At 46.7% G+C, this 16,493-nt stretch overlaps 2 protein-coding genes across 2 annotated transcripts in view; one reads left to right on the forward strand and one right to left on the reverse strand.

Moving 5' to 3' along the window:
- Positions 1–43: 43 nt before the first annotated feature.
- MSTO1 (misato mitochondrial distribution and morphology regulator 1) lies at positions 44–5,850 on the forward strand. The gene is made up of 14 exons (XM_063176326.1): positions 44–151; positions 240–363; positions 505–559; positions 837–900; positions 978–1,026; positions 1,766–1,880; positions 1,985–2,102; positions 2,195–2,329; positions 2,429–2,581; positions 3,231–3,362; positions 3,445–3,629; positions 3,711–3,776; positions 3,856–3,974; positions 5,564–5,850. The coding sequence occupies exons 1-14, from the start codon at positions 77–79 to the stop codon at positions 5,791–5,793; spliced, it is 1,620 nt and encodes a 539-aa protein (XP_063032396.1). The 5' UTR covers positions 44–76; the 3' UTR covers positions 5,794–5,850.
- Positions 5,842–16,493, reverse strand: part of LOC134429209 (GON-4-like protein) — a 44,839-nt gene continuing 34,187 nt past the window's right edge. The window contains 9 exon segments of the mRNA XM_063176328.1: positions 5,842–6,536; positions 7,001–7,103; positions 7,717–8,311; positions 9,706–9,913; positions 11,946–12,065; positions 12,756–12,875; positions 13,105–13,248; positions 14,284–14,427; positions 15,795–15,992. Coding sequence (XP_063032398.1) covers positions 6,387–6,536; positions 7,001–7,103; positions 7,717–8,311; positions 9,706–9,913; positions 11,946–12,065; positions 12,756–12,875; positions 13,105–13,248; positions 14,284–14,427; positions 15,795–15,992 — 1,782 coding nt within the window. The 3' untranslated portion in view covers positions 5,842–6,386.

Raw genomic sequence — 16,493 nt, forward strand, 5'->3', positions numbered from 1 at the left:
TTCCCGCCCCCGCTGGCGTCCCCGCCCGTCCGGGGCGGGCCCCGTGACGCGCTCCCGGTTCCGTTGCTGCGGGGCGATGCCGGGGGAGGCGGTCACGCTGCAGCTCGGGCACTACTCGGGCTGCGTGGGCGCGCACTGGTGGGGGCTGCAGGTGCGGGGCGGGCCGGGGACGGGGCCGGGGGTCGGGCCGGGCCCGGGGCTCGCTCTGATCGCGTCTCGCTCGCCGCCGTTCCCCGCAGGCCGCGGCGCTGCGCAGCCCCGACGAGCACAACGAGCTCCGCGCGGCCGCGCTGCTCCGCTTCGGCCGCGGCCCGGGCGGCACCGAGAGCCCCGAGCCGCGGCTGGTGGCGCTGGAGCTGAAAGGTACCGCGGGCGGGATAGGTGCGGGCACCGGGCGGGATGGGTGCGGGCACCGGGCGGGATCGGGCAGCGGGCGGGATCGGGCAGCGGGCGGGATGGATGCGGGCACCGGGCGGCCCCGCCGTGACCGGGCTCTGTTTGCAGGCGGCGTGGGCGCGCTCAGAGCGGACGGGGAGGGCACGGAGCCGCCGGTGAGCTGGTGAGTGCGGGATGGGGCAGGATGGGACGGGACCGGGGCGGAATGGGGCCACCGGTGAGTACGGGACGGGAGCGGAGCGGGATGGGACGGAGCCGCCGGTGAGCTGGGGATGGTGCGGGAGGAAACGGGACGGGGCCGCCGGTGAGGTGAGGAGTGCGGGACGGGGATGGGGCCGCCGGTGAGCGCGGGACGGGACCGGAGCCTCCGCTACACGGGTGAATGCGGGACAGTGCGGGCCGGGCCGCGCTCCCGCAGCTGCCGCCGCTTTGTGCCGCAGGGACGGCGCCGTCGCCGATTACCGGGAGCGGGGCCGCGCGCCGCGGGACGCCGGGAGCCGCAGGGTGAGCGCGGCCCGCACCGCTCCCGGCCCGGCTCCGAGGCGGAGCGCCCGGTAACCGGGCCGCGATTGTTCCCGCAGGGAGACGCGGCCGGGGACGCCAAGGGGAACCCCGGCGCTGCGGGGCCAGGTTTGTGCGGGCCGGGTTCGGCTCCGGAAAGGCAGAAATCAGAATTCCCTGGTTCCTGCTGTGGGAGAAGGAAAACTGCGGGATAACGGTGCTTGGCTTATGGAGAGCTGGGGCAGATGGGCTGAGCCAGTTTTTTAACTTATCCGGGTTTTTCAGCCCAGCAGATGGGCTAAAAAGCTGTCTCTGGATAAGGTAAAAAAAATTGGTTTTGCATTTTGGGAATGCTCAGAACTGAAAGGGGATTCTCAGGAACGGAAAGGGGGTGCTCAGAGCTCAAAGGGGATGCTCAGAGCATGGTAGAAAACTGATTTTACATTCATGGGGATGCTCAGAGCTGAAAGGGAATGCTTAGAGCTCCAAGGGAATGCTCAGAGGAGAAAGGGGGTGCTCAGAGCTAAAGGGGATGCTCAGGAACTGAAAAGAGATGCTTAGAGCATGTTAGAAAACTGATTTTACATTCATGGGGGTGCTCAGAGGAGAAAGGGGATGCTCAGAGCTCAAAGGGGATGCTCAGAACGTGTTAAAAAACTGATTTTACATTCAAGGGGATGCTCAGAGCTCAAAGGGGATGCTCAGAACATGTTAAAAAACTGATTTTACATTCACGGGGATGCTCAGAACTCAAAGGGGATCCTCAGAGCTCAAAGGGGATGCTCAGAACGTGTTAAAAAACTGATTTTACATTCATGGGGATGCTCAGAGCTGCCAGGACCGTTGCTCTCCCCTCTGTCCCCTGCAGGTTCCTCTCCTGCAGGGTCCCAGGACACTCCCAACACCAGGCTCTGGTCTGATTACCTCAGTGTGAACCTGCACCCCAAGAGTCTCTACGTGATCCGGCAGTACCTGCACGATGGGTATGGCCAGGGCTTTGCTGCTGAACCCAAACCAGGGCTGAGTTTTGCCTTCAAGGGTGAATAAAAGGGATAAAATAACCCCTCTTCACCCCTTTTTCCCTCAGGGATTGTGGCTGTCTCGAAGGCTTTGGGCAAGGTGAAAGCCTTCTGCAGGACCCTGCCTGTGTGGAGGAGCTGGAAGATCGGCTGCACTTCTTTGTTGAGGAGTGTGATTACCTCCAGGTCCTCACCTTGTCCCAGAGCTCCCTTTGCTTCCAGGAAACTTCCTGCTCGAGCTGAAGCAGAATCTGAGGCGCGCTGCTGGTTTCCCACAGGGGTTTCAGGTGCTCTGTGACCTCCACAATGGATTCTCTGGGGTTGGTGCCAGGGTGACCGAGCTGCTCCGCGATGAGTACGCGCGCAAGGGGATCCTCACCTGGGGCCTGACTCCAGTCCTGAGCGCTGTGGCAGTGAGTAAACACCGAGGGAGCCCAGAGCAGGAGCCCAGCCTGCCTTTGGCAGGTTCTTGTTGGTTCCAAGGGTTGGATTTTTTTTTCCCCCCCCCACAGGACCCTCAGAAGAGTTTTTGCAGACTGATGAACACGGCCCTGGGCATTGCCCACCTGTCCCGTCACAGCTCTCTCCTCTGCCCCCTGTCACTCAATGGGAGCTTGGGACTCAAGCCAGAACCTCCTGTGACGTTTCCATACATAAAATACAATGTAAGTGCTGGCCTTGAGCTCCTGCAGCTTCACCCCTCTCGGTGTTTCCTGCAGTTCTGTATTTTGGTGGTTTTTCTTGCCGCCGTTCTGCTCAGCAGAGACCTTTTCCTCCTTTTTCACCGGCACTTTGAGCTGCCAACTTTTCGTTTCTGTAGCTTTCTTCCTGCTTTTGAAAATATTAACACATTTCCTTGGCCCTTGTGCTTTCTGGTGGGTGCTGGCACTGAGGAAAAGGCTTTACTACAATTATTCCCCATGTTTGGAGTAACTCCAGCCAAAAAAGATAAGAAAAGTGGCAGCAAAGAATTTGTTAACCAACAGCTGGGCTGGAGCTGCAGTTCCCACCCTGGCTGCTTATCCTAACCATGAAATAACTGCAAACCACCTCTTTTGAAGGCACAATTTACAATCCACCTCCTTTAAAGGCACAATTTACAATCCACCTCTTTTGAAGGCACAATTTCCAATCCACCTCCTTTAAAGGCACAATTTACAATCCACCTCTTTTGAAGGCACAATTTACAATCCACCTCTCTTAAAGGCACAATTTACAATCCACCTCTTTTGAAGGCACAATTTCCAATCTGGTTTAAGTTAAAACACACAAACTCTGAGCTGCCCTGCAGTTCCTGCATTTTCTCCTCCCCAGGCATCCCTGAGCTACCACAGCAGCGCCATCCTGGCTGCAGCCCTCGACACCCTCACGGCTCCCTACAGGCTCTGCTCCTCCCAGGCCTCCATGCTGCACCTTGCTGACTCGCTCACCTTCTCTGGGAGGAAGGTGAGGATGATGAGGAGGGGCCCTTCCAGCCGTGCCGTGCCAGGAGAGCATCCCAGACTCTTGTTTTGTCGCCCAAATCCAGGTTGTGGCTGCCTGGGCAGCTCTCCCCCTGCCTGCCCTGGCTGGCTCCTCGCTGCCCGACGTGCTGGGTGCCCACCAAGAGGTGCCCTGGCAGCTCCTGTCCTCCTGCAAGGAGCAGAAGAAGCTCAGCTCCTGCTTTGCTCAGTCTGCTGTGCTGCGAGGGGTGTGCCAGGAGAAAGGCAGCAGGTAAAGCAGCACCTGATGCTGCTGGTTTTGGAGCAAAACAGCCAAAAAAGGAGCTGGGAAATGGCTGGGTTTGCTTTGCAGGCAGAGAGAGAGCCCTGAGCAGGTGCTCCAGCGCTACCTGCACACGCAGTTCCCCGGAGCCTTCAGGTGGGTGCGGGTTTGGAGCTTCAGGGGGAGCTGGAATGGCTCAGGGGGGGCTCTGGTGACTTTATTGATCTCCCCACAGCACGGCCCACGTGCTGCAGCAGCCCTGTCACACCCAGGCGCCCTTCCCGCAGTTCTTCTCTCCTCTGCTGAGCACACGGGGGTTCCTCCAGGACAGAGCGCGCGGCTCGTCCTCAGCAGGTGAGGAACGGACAGACAGCCCTGAAACTGCCACAGAGGGAGCAGGGCCTGGCAGGGGGAAATTATCAGTGACAACCCAAAATTATCACTAACCAAAATTATCAATAACCAGGATTATCAGTAACCAAAATTGTCAATAGCCACAATTATCAATAACCAGGATTATTAATAACCAGAATTATTAATAACTAAAATTATAAATAACCGGGATTATCAATAACCAAAATTATCAATAACCAGGGTCATTAATAACCAAAATTATTGATAACCACAATTATAAAAAACCCAGGATTATTAATATCCAGAATTATTAATAACTAAAATTATCAATATCCAGGATTATTAATAACCAGGCTTATAAATAACCAAAATTATCAATAACCAGAATTATTAATAACTAAAATTACTGATAACCTGGATTATTAATATTAAAAATTATTAATAACCAGGGTTATTGATAACCAAAATTATCAATAACCAGAATTATTAATAACTAAAATTATTGATAACCTGGATTATTAATATTCGAAATTATTAATAACCAGGGTTATTGATAACCAAAATTATCAATAACCAGGGTTATTAATACCAAGCCAACCCAGTGTGCAGAGCTGTGAGCAGCTGAGCTCAAGGGCTGAGGTTCTGGTGCTGTTTAACCCTTGCTGTGCCTGGACAAAACACCCCTTAAACTCTGCAACAGAGAGAGCAGGGCCTGACAGAGGGGAAAATTATCAACGACTATCAAAGTTATCAATGACACCCCAAAATTATTAATAACCCAAAATAGCAATAACCAAAATTATCAATAACCAGATGTCTGTTTAACCCTCGCTGTGCCGGGCTGGTGGCCAAGGTTCTGGCGCTGTTTAACCCTCGCTGTGCCCGATGTCTGGCGCTGTTTAACCCTTGCTGTGCCTGGCTGGTGGCTGAGGGTTTGGTGTCTGTTTAACCCTTGCTGTGCCCGAGGTTCTGGTGCTGTTTAACCCTCACTGTGCCGGGCTGGTGGCCAATGTCTGGTGCTGTTTAACCCTTTCTGTGCCTGAGGTTCTGGCGCTGTTTAACCCTCGCTGTGCCTGGCTGGTGGCTGAGGGTTTGGTGTCTGTTTAACCCTTGCTGTGCCCAAGGTTCTGGTGCTGTTTAACCCTTGCTGTGCCGGGCTGGTGGCCAATGTCTGGCGCTGTTTAACCCTTGCTGTGCCCGATGTCTGGTGCTGTTTAACCCTTTCTGTGCCTGGCTGGTGGTGTTTAACCCTTTCTGTTCCTGGCTGGTGCTGTTTAACCCTTTCTGTTCCTGGCTGGTGACTGAGGGTTTGGCACTGTTTAACCCTCTCCGTGCCCGATGTCCGGCGCTGTTTAACCCTTGCTGTGCCCGATGTCTGGCGCTGTTTAACCCTTGCTGTGCCTGGCTGGGGCTGTTTAACCCCTGCTGTGCCTGGCTGGTGGCTGAGGGTTTGGTGCTGTTTAACCCTCTCCGTGCCCGATGTCCGGTGCTGTTTAACCCTTGCTGTGCCCGATGTCCGGCGCTGTTTAACCCTCGCCGTGCCCGATGTCCGTTGCTGTTTAACCCTCTCCGTGCCCGTCTCCCCGCAGCTGTTGGCAGCGTGCCCGTGCTGGCAGCCCTGCAGAGCTGCCCTGCCGTGCTGGGGCTGCTCTCGGGGCTGTGCCGGGAGCTGCGGCCGCGGCGCTGGGGCGGCTCCTGCGCGGCCGGGCTGGAGCTCGACGACGTCCAGGAGGCCCTGGAGGAGCTCAGGAGCCTGGCCCAGTGCTATGAGACAGGATCTGCAGCTGATGGATCCGAGGATGAAGCAGATTCAGACTGATCCACAGTGGGGAGTGGCTTGGAGATGGCTCCCACAATAAAGAAATGGTTTTGGAGATGCCCTTCTTGTTTTATTAGCAAAAAAAAAATCTTCTGGGTGGAGCTTTTCCGCCTACTCACAGTTGTGTGGCAAAGGAGGAAAGCTGCTTTTTGCTTGGGTTTATTTTCTTTTTTTTCAGCTGAGCAAATTGGATTTGCTCTGCCTGTTCAAATAAACCCACACAATAAATAGAAAATTCAGACTGTAACTATCTCACGTACAATCAGCACAAGAGGGGAGAGCTTAGAAAAAGTCACATGAAAAGTGACAATTCAGGGTACAATATTTACAGGTCCTGGGCAGAGGCCCCGAGGCCAGATCAGTGTCCACAAGTTCTGTTATTCCACTGCTGAAACTCCCCAGGGGAGTGAGTTCTAAAGAATTTTCTCATTTTACTTCCTACCTTTGGTTTGGCACAGGCTGGAAGTTGAACCAAAAAAAAAAAAAAAAAAAATTAAGGTGCTGTCTCAAGTACCTGTGCAAACATTTTCCCACAGCACCTGTCTAGCAGCAAATAAAATCCCTTTTCTGGTGCAGTCAGTAGTTTGATCACCTCAGTCATCAGGTTCCTCCTCAGAAAGCAGGAGATCTTTGTCTGACAGCTGGTCGGTGTTGCTGGTGCTGGTGGCATCCTCCTCATCCTCAGAGCTGCCATCACAGGAGGTGTGGAAGAGCCTCATCAGCTCCCTGAACCTGTGCGACACCTGCGGAGCAAAGGGGAGCCAGGGTGACCTGGGGGCTGCCATGGAGCTGCAGTTTCAGGAGTTTCAGGAATTTCCACACAAATTCAACACCACGGTGGCGTTTCTTACAAGACTGAGGAGAAATGGGAGAGCTCTGGGGTTTGTTTGCTCTGGAGGAACAGTTTCATTCTCCAGGTGCAATCTGGCGCTTTGGGAGGATGCAGAGACAAAATTCAGATTTGTACAGAAGGAGGAGCTGAGGAGCAGCCACTGAAACAACTCCAGTGCCAAAGGTGCAGCTCAAATATCAATGGTCACCCTGGCAGGACCAGGGCACAGAGGGTTTTTGGCACCACTAAAACAGAGTTTGGTTTGGTGTTGATTTTTTTATTTACAACTGAGATGATTTTTTCATCAAACTGAAGTTTGGGAGATGGATGGGGCAGCACCCTGAGGTTCCCAGCCCTGTCCCACAGCAGCCTCACCTCACTGGCAGTTTTGTTGCCCAGTTTCTGGGAGATGGCGTGGAAGGTGTCCAGGTGGGCTCCCTTCTCCTGGCACGTGGTGAGGATGACTCTGTCAGCCTCCCTGCAGAGCAAAACCCCTGTGAGAGCAGCCCAGAAACAGTGGGAGACTCAAACACCCCAGCTCTGATCCCAGCCCAGCAATCCCAGTTTAATCCCCAGCTCAGTAATCTCAGTTTAATTCCCAATTCAGCAATCCCAGCTCAGCAATCCCAGTTTAATTCCCAGCTCAACAATCCCAGCTCAGTTTCAGTTCCCAGCTCAATTCCCAGTTCAGCAATCCCAGTTCAGCAATCCCAGTTCAGCAATCCCAGTTTAATACCCATTTTAGCAATCCCAGCTCAGCAATCCCATTTCAGCAATCCCAGTTTAATTCCAGTTCAGTTCCCATTTCAGCAATCCCTAACAAGGCTCCTCCTGCCACCTTCAACCCCAGGACCCTTCTCTAAGCTACCCTGGCTTTATTTTTTGAAGAAGATTTTAAGAGAGGTTTTAAGGCTTTTTGAGGAACCTTTTGAGATGGTTTTAAGTTTCTTTTCCCAATCAGAAGTGCTCCCTGCCAGGAGCAGCTCATGGACTGAGCAAAGGGAAGGGTCAGAAATCAGGGACACAAACTGAAAAGAAATGACCCAGGAGGCAAACAGGGGGCACAGCAAGAGGAGCTGAGGCAGAATTACCTGGTCCAGAGCACGACCTTCTCCCCAGTGGAGCTGACTTTGCTGTTCTTGGCACACACGGTGGCCTCTGTCACTCGCTGCTGCTCCTCCCTGTGCCCTGGGGCTGCTGCTCCTGCCCTGGGCTCCCCCTGATGCTGCTGCTGCCCCAGGGAGCTGCTGCTTGGCCTGGCCTCAGGAGCAGCTCCAGAGCCGCCTCTGTGCTGCGTGTCAGGGCAGCCCGAGCTGCTGCTCTGCTTGGCCTCAGCTCCCCCTGCTCCCTCGAGTTCTGTGGCACCCTCAGGAGCGAGGGCAGAGCCCCCGTGGTCAGAGTGGAGCCCCTCGGGCTGGCAGGGATGGGGCCCTGGGCTCCACAGGTCCCTGCCCAGCCCCTCCGTGTCCCCCCCTGGCTGCTGCAGGGCCCCAGGGCAGCCTTTGGTTTCCTGAGGTGGTTCCAGAGCAGCTTTTGGTGGCTGTGCCCATCTGGGGTCGCTGGCAGCAGAGTCTCTGTCCTTGGCAGCGCCCACAGCTGCACTGGAACCTTCTGGAAGCTGGGCATCAGCAGGGGCAGGCTGGGCACAAGGCCTGCTGGGGGCCAGCCTTCCTTCCAGCTGGGATCCTGCGGAGAAACACAAACGAGGTCACACAAGCTGCAAGGACGCTTCACTCCCTGACTTTTAAATACATTTTTATTCACAGAGCCTAATGCTGCACATGAGAACAGTCTGGGAGCAGCTCTGTGACTCCAGCTGTGCTTCAAAGAAAACAATATGCACCAATTTTCTTGCTGAAACCAACTGCTGGGTGAAGTGAGGGAGATTTCAAAAGTGCCTTGCCCAGAGCAAAACCCTCCAGTGAATATACATTTATATATATTTTATATATATATATATATATATATATATATATATATACACTTACATATATATATATATATATATATATATATATATATATATACACTTACATATATATATATATATATATATATATATATATATATATATATATAATACATATATAAATGGAGTAATCATTGTGAAAAGAGCTGAATATTCTCTAGGCAGGCAGGAAAGATTTTTTTAAGTTTAAAACATCCAGAGTGGAGGAACAAGAGAAAAAAAACTGAAAAGACAATTATTAGGAGTTCGCATTATATTCAATAAATGTGCATTTTAAATGTATTATATATCACATATACATATATATGTGTGTGTGTATATAATATTTAAATATATATTATATATAATATATAAACATATCTTATATATAATAGAAATATAACATAATGTATATTATATTATATTATATTATATTATATTATATTATATTAGTATATTATAGTATAGTATATTATAGTATAGTATATTATATTAGTATATTATAGTATAGTATATTAGTACATTATAGTATATTGCAGTGTGTTATATTATAGTATACTATATTAATGAAATATAATATAGATATAATATTGATATATTATAGTATAATATAATTAGAATATATATAATATAATATTAGTATATTACAGTATAGTATATTATATTAGTACATTATAGTATATTGTAGCGTGTTATAGTATACTACATATAATATAGTATAATATAATGTAATATAATATAATATAATGTAATATAATTAATATAATATAATATAATATAATATAATATAATATAATATAATATAATATAATATAATATAATATAATATAATATAATATAATATAATATAATACAATACAATACAATACAATATAATATAATATAATATAATATAATATAATATAATATAATATAATATAATATAATATAATATAATATAATATAATATATTAAATATAATATATAAAAATATAATATTTATTAAATATAATATTTATTAAATATAATATAATGTAATGTAATATATATTTAATATATAAACATAGATAAATAAAGAGCAGTGCCTGAGCCTCCCCTGGCCCGTGAGCAGAGGGTCCCAGAGCTGCCAGCAGCAGGCAGGAGCTGCACACACCTGGGGACAGCGACTCCCCCCTCCTGGAGCCGGGCTTTGTCCTGCCCTGGGGCTCCTCTGCCTCCTCTCTGCTCTCCAGGGTTTCTTCTCCAGCTTCCCTGGGCATCCCAGGCTCCTTCCCCTCCGGCTGGGGACTGGATTCCCTCTGGGCAAGGCTGGCAGGAAGCTCCTGGCAATCTTTGTTTTTATAAAATTTGCCTTCACACACCTGCAAAGCAACCAGAGGCACCTTCACCCACAGGGCTGTCCTTCCCAAGCACACCTCAGACCGTGCCGGCAGCTGTTCCTGCCAGGGGCTTCCCTTCGGCATTGTGTTTGCTTTAGAAATTATTATTATTATTATTATTATTATTATTATTATTATTATTATTATTATTATTATTATTATTATTATTATTATTATTACTACTACTACTACTATTGCTACTATTGCTACTATTACTAATATTACTATCACTATAATTATTATTATCATCATCATTATTCGTAGTAGTAGTAGTAGTATGATTATCATTAATACCATTATTATTACATTTTAAACTTATTATTATTATTATCATTACCATTATTATAATTGTTATTAATACCATTATTATTGCTGTTGTTGTTTTATTTTTATTAATTTATTATCGTCATCACTATCACTGTTATTACTGTTATTATGATATGAATAACATATATTATTATATTTATTAATGATTGTTATTGCAATTATAAATATCATTGTTATTACTGTTATTAATACATTATTATTGTTATAGCAATTTTATTTTTATTATTGTCATTATTATAATCATTATAATTGTCATTAGTAGTATTACTATTGTCATTGTTACTTTATTTTTATTATTAGTATAGTTTTTGTCATTACAATTGTTATTAATACAATTACTATTATTGATATTGTTATTTTATGCTTATTAATATTAATATCAACAATGATATTAATAATAATGTTAACAACAATAACAATAGTAATAGTAATAATAATAACAATAACAATACAAATACTACTACTACTACTACTACTACTACTACTACTACTACTAATAATAATAATAATAATAATAATGGATCTTTTCTCATAGGAGATGGGAGAGGGCAGGGAAGTGCAGGCAGGGAGGCACCTCTGGATGGATCCCCCTGCTCACCTCTGGATTTGGGATTCCTCCCTCACCTCTGGATTTGGGATTCCCTCCCTCACCTCTGGATTTGGGATTCCCTCCCTCACCTCTGGATTTGGGATTCCCTTCCCCACCTCACCCAGGATTTGGGGGGCTCAAGGATCACCAGGCCTCTCCTCACCTTTGGATGGATTCCCTTCCTCACCCAGCATTTGGGGGGGCTCAAGGATCACCAGGAGGATCACTCATCCCTCACCTCTGGATGGATTTCCCTCTTCACCCAGGATCTGGGAGGCTCAAGGATCACCAGGACTCCCCTGGACTTTAGATGGATTCCCTTCTTCACTTTTGGATGGATTCCCATCCTCACCTCTGGATGGATTCCCTTCCTCCCCCAGGATTTGGGGGCTCCAGGATCCCCAGGACCCCTTCACCTTTGGATGGATTCCCTTCCTCCCCCAGGATTTGGGGGACATGAGGATCACCAGGACTCCCCTCAGCTTTGGATGGATTCCCTTGTCACTTTTAGATGGATTCCCTTCCTCACCCCTGGATGGATTCCCTTCCTCCCCCAGGATCTGGGGGACATGAGGAGGAGCAGGAGGCTCAGGAGGACTCCCCTCACTTTTGGATGGATTCCCTTCCTCCCCCAGGGTTTGGGAAGCTTGAGAATCAGCAGAACCCCCTTATCTCTGGATGGATTCCCTTCCTCACCCAGGATTTGGGGGACTCCAGGATCCCCAGGACTCCCCTCACCTCTGGATGGATTCCTTTCCTCACTTTTGGATGGATTCCCCTCCTCACTCAGAATTTGGGGGCTCCAGGATCCCCAGGAATCCCCTCATCTCTGGATGGATTCCTTTCCTCACTTTTGGATGGATTCCCTTCCTCCCCCAGGATTTGGGAGGCTCGAGGATCAGCACCTTTGGATGGATTCCCTTCCTCACCTCTGGATGGATTCCCCTCCTCCCCCAGGATTTGGGGGTTCCATGATCCCCAGGCCTCCCCTCACCTCTGGATGGATTCTCTTGTCACTTTTGGAAGGATTCCCCTCCTCCCCCAGGAATTTGGGGGCTCCAGGACCCCCAGGACCCCCCTCCCTGGCCCCGCACTGACCTTGCTGCCACAGTGGCTGCAGCTCCTCCTCTTGCTCTTCTTGAGCTTGGGGTCACTGCTGCCCTCATGGCAGGAGCAGGGGCAGGAGCACTCCTTCAGCCCCTCCACCCACTCCACCTCCTGTGCACGGACAGACAGACAGACAGACAGACAAGGGACACGGGGGCTGAAGTGCTGCTGGCAAAGCCAAGCTCAACAGAAACATCCCCATCAACCCTTCCTCCACCTCTGCCACACACCCTCACTAACACAATTCAACCCCAATTTCACCCAAATTTAATTTGTTCAGAGGGGAGAAATACCAGGGAAATACCCCAGGCCAAATTTAATCCAAATTTAATCCCAATTTAATCTGCTCAGAGATGAGAAATACCAGGGAAATGCCCCAGTCCCAATTTAATCCAAATTAAATTTGCTCAGAGGTGAGAAATACCAGGGAAATACCCCAGGCCCAATTTAATCCAAATTTAATCCAAATTTCATCCAAATTTCATTTGCTCAGAGGTAAGAAATAACAGGGAGATGCCCCAGGCCCAATTTAATCCCAATTTAACCCAAATTTAATCCAAATTTAATTTGCTCAAAGATGAGAAATACCAAGGAAATACCCCAGGCCCAATTTAATCCCAATTTCATTTGCTCACAGATGAGAAATACCAGGGAGATGCCCCAGTCCCAATTTAATCCCAATTTAATCCAAATTTTTAATTTGCTCAGAGGTGAGAAATACCAGGGAAATACCCCAGCCCCAATTTAATCCCAATTTAATCTCAATTTAATCTGCTCAGAGATGAGATGCTCCAGCCCCACCTTGTCATGGTGTTGGCCTCCAATCTCCTTCCTCTTCTTGTTCCTGCTGGCTCCATGAATTTTGGGGGGCTCCTCCTCCTCCTCCACATCAGGCAGAGACACCTCCTCAAAGCCATCAAACTGCAGCACAACAAACACACAACAGCTGCTCTCAGCTCACCCCAATTTTGGTTTTTCCCCGCCCAAAAAACAAAAAAAATTTATTTTTTTTTTTGCCGTTCCAAAATTTGAAGGGTTTGCTTCAGTGCTTCTAGAACTGCACCCTCTAATTGAGTTGTTTCAGCTTAGATATGATTCTTATCTCTGTTTTTTATCATTTTTTGGGTTTGGGGGAGAAGATTTGGAGCACCTCGTATTCCTTCTCCTCTGTCCAGTTGATCTCCTCAAAGTCTCCCATGCGGCTGGCAGAGGGACGGAGGTGGTCAAAGAAAACTGAGAACTCATCCTGCAGGTGGTCATGGCCCTTCAGCAGCTGCCACATCTGGGTCTTCAGCTGGAAAAAATGGGGAAAAATGCAGAAAAATCATCCCAAGCTCGTCTCCTTGTGCTGCTGAGAGCAAGGGGAGCGGCAGGGATCGGCACAGAGCCAGCGTGGAAGGTGGGGAGGGAACAAATTCCGGGGTGTTCTGAGATCATTCCCCACCCAGCTGTCAAATTAGCCTGGAAATTTAGGTCAAATTGGCCTGGGAATTGTCAAATTGGCCTGGAAATTGTCAAATTGGCCTGGAAATGGTCAAATTGGCCTGGAAATATCCCTCCAGAATTCCAGACAGACTTTTCTAAGTCTCAACTGCAAGGTGGAGGTGGGAGAGAAGGAACAGACTGAGAGTTTTCTCTCCAATTCTCCTTAAATCCAAGGCCAGGTTGGATGGGAATTGGAGAAACCAACTGGTGGGAAGTGTCCCTGGAGGTGGAATGAGATGGGTTTTAAGGTCCTTCCCAACTCAAAGAATTTTGTGATCAATCAATCAATCAATCAATCAATCCATGAATTTGAGCTGTGAGCCCAGGCAGACTCTGTAGATGACACAGAAAACTGGAGAAACCAACTGGTGGGAAGTGTCCCTGGGGGTGGAATGAGATGGGCTCTAAGCTCCTGCCCAACCCAAATCATTCTGTGATCAATCAGTCCGTCCGTCCGTCCGTCCATCCATCCATCCATCCATCCATCCATCCATCCATCCATCCATCCATCCATCCATCCATCCATCCATCCATCCATCCATCCATCCATCCATCCATCCAACCATCCATCCATCCATCCATCCATCCATCCATCCATCCATGAATTTGAGCTGTAAGCCCAGGCAGACTCTGTAGATGACACAGAGAATTGGAGAAACCAACTGGTGGGAAATGTCCCTGGGGGTGGAATCAGATGGGCTCTAAGCTCCTGCCCAACCCAAATCACTTTGTGATCAATCAATCAATCAATCAAGCCATGAATCTGACCACGAATGGAGGATGTGCTGGGCCAGCTGCCCTGCTCTCCAGGAGCTCAGGGCCAGGGATGGGGCTCCCTGCTCACCTCTGCGATCTCCTGGGGCACGCAGTCCGCACAGCTCTGCAGCACTTTGATGATCTTCTGGTGGTGGGCAGGGTTCTCAGCAAAGCAGATCTCCAGCTGCCTGAGGAACTTCCTGCTCTTCTCAAAGGCCTGCTGCTCCTCAAACTGGCCACAAGAAAAAGGATTCACCCTCCTGTTCAAGCACATATTGCCAAGCATCTGGAATTGACTTCAACAAATGAAATTCCTGTCCTGGGATTTGCTTTCCATTGTGTTGATGCCTTTCACAAAAGGCACCACTTGGAATAATCAACAATATTGATAGCATATATATAAAATAGCATCCCTATAATATGTAATGTAATGTAATGTAATATATAATGTAATGTAATGTAATGTAATATATAATGTAATGTAATATAATGTCATATAATATAACATAATATAATGTAATATAATATAATGTAATATAATATAATATAATATAATATAATTCTATATAATATAATTCTATATAATTCTATATAATATAATATAATATAATTCTATATAATTCTATATAATATAATATAATTCTATATAATATAATTCTATATAATACAAATTATATATATAATGCCGTATAAAATAATAAAGTATAAATATATAATATAGTTACATGTTATATTATGTTATATTGATTATATAATGTATAATAATATATATAATAATGTCATCTAAAGTATAATTTCATATTACATTATATTACATTATATTACATTATATTATATTATATTACATTATATTACATTATATTTATATTATATTATGTTACATTACATTATATTTATATTATATTACATTATATTACATTACATTTATATTATATTTATATTACATTATATTACATTATATTACATTATATTACATTATATTACATTATATTACATTATATTATATTATATTATATTATATTATATTATATTATATTATATTATATTATATTATATTATATTATATTATATTATATTATATTATATTATATTATATTATATTATAGCATCCCTAGTTGCTCAAACAGTCAGGGTGTTTATAAACCTTTTTTGCTCTGTCTACAGAACCACAGCCTGAAGATTATTGTGCAAAAAGATTTTCTTTCTGGTGGTTTACAGCCTCTTGACTTTCACTGAGTTATAAAGTTTGGCTTTGCACCTAAATCAGGGAAATTCAGCAAGGATGGAAGAGGTGAAACCTCAATCCCACAACCTGCAAAGTGGAAGGGAGATTTGGAGACAGGGGAATCACTGCTTGCTTTACCTGCAGCCAAATGGGAAAGGCTGATCCTCCACAACCACACTGAGCAGGAGATTCATAAAAAAAACACCAAAAACTTCCCAATTCCGACTCATAAAAGCACCAAGGCAAATTTGCAGCAAGGCAAAAATTGCCAATTTTGCTGCTTTTCCTTGCCTTAGGAAGAATTCCTTATCTTTCCACTCCCACAAACTTCTACATCGCTTCAAACCTGGCCTCCTCCTCTCAACCCCACCTACCAGCCCACACTCCAAAGCCTGCTCCGGCAGGAGAAAAGCGGCAAAATCCGTCAGCAGCTGCGGCCAGTCGTGCAGCAGCTTCTGCAGGGTGCAGTACAGATCCACGGCCGTCCGTCTGTCCGCGCCGATCTCGAACTCGTAGATGACGCGCAGGAAATCTTCGTATTTCCCTGGGATGTGCTGCAGGGTCTCACGGACCTGGGGGGTTGGGGGATTATTGGGGACACCCAGGAGGAGAAATAAACTTATCACAGGGTAATTTGTGTGGGAGGGATGGTAAAAATCCTTCCAAGGCCGCGTCGTGGGCGCTTTGCACCATGCCAAGCTCTGTCCGGTCTTGCCACGGTCTCGCCACCCTCCCAGGGAGGAATTTCTCCCTAAATTCTTTTAATCTATTAATATTTGATCTCCTCTACTCAGAATTTACATAATTTTGCAATTTTTGTCGAAGCAACCGAGTGATTTCCTAAAGATGAACCAAAGCTGCTCATCCCAGTGCAGATGATTTTTGATATTCTGTGGCAGAACACCCCAAATTTGGGATGTTCTGTGGTAGAAACTCCAAATTTCTGATGTTTTGTGGCAAATTTCTGACGTTTTGTGGCAGAAAACCCCAAATTTTTCATGTTCTGAGGCAGAAAACCCCAAATGTCTGATAGTCTGTGGGAAACTTCTGATCTTCTGTGGTAAAAAACCCCA

This window comes from Melospiza melodia, chromosome 25 (assembly GCF_035770615.1).
Source record: "Melospiza melodia melodia isolate bMelMel2 chromosome 25, bMelMel2.pri, whole genome shotgun sequence".
Taxonomy (NCBI): Eukaryota; Metazoa; Chordata; class Aves; order Passeriformes; family Passerellidae; genus Melospiza; species Melospiza melodia.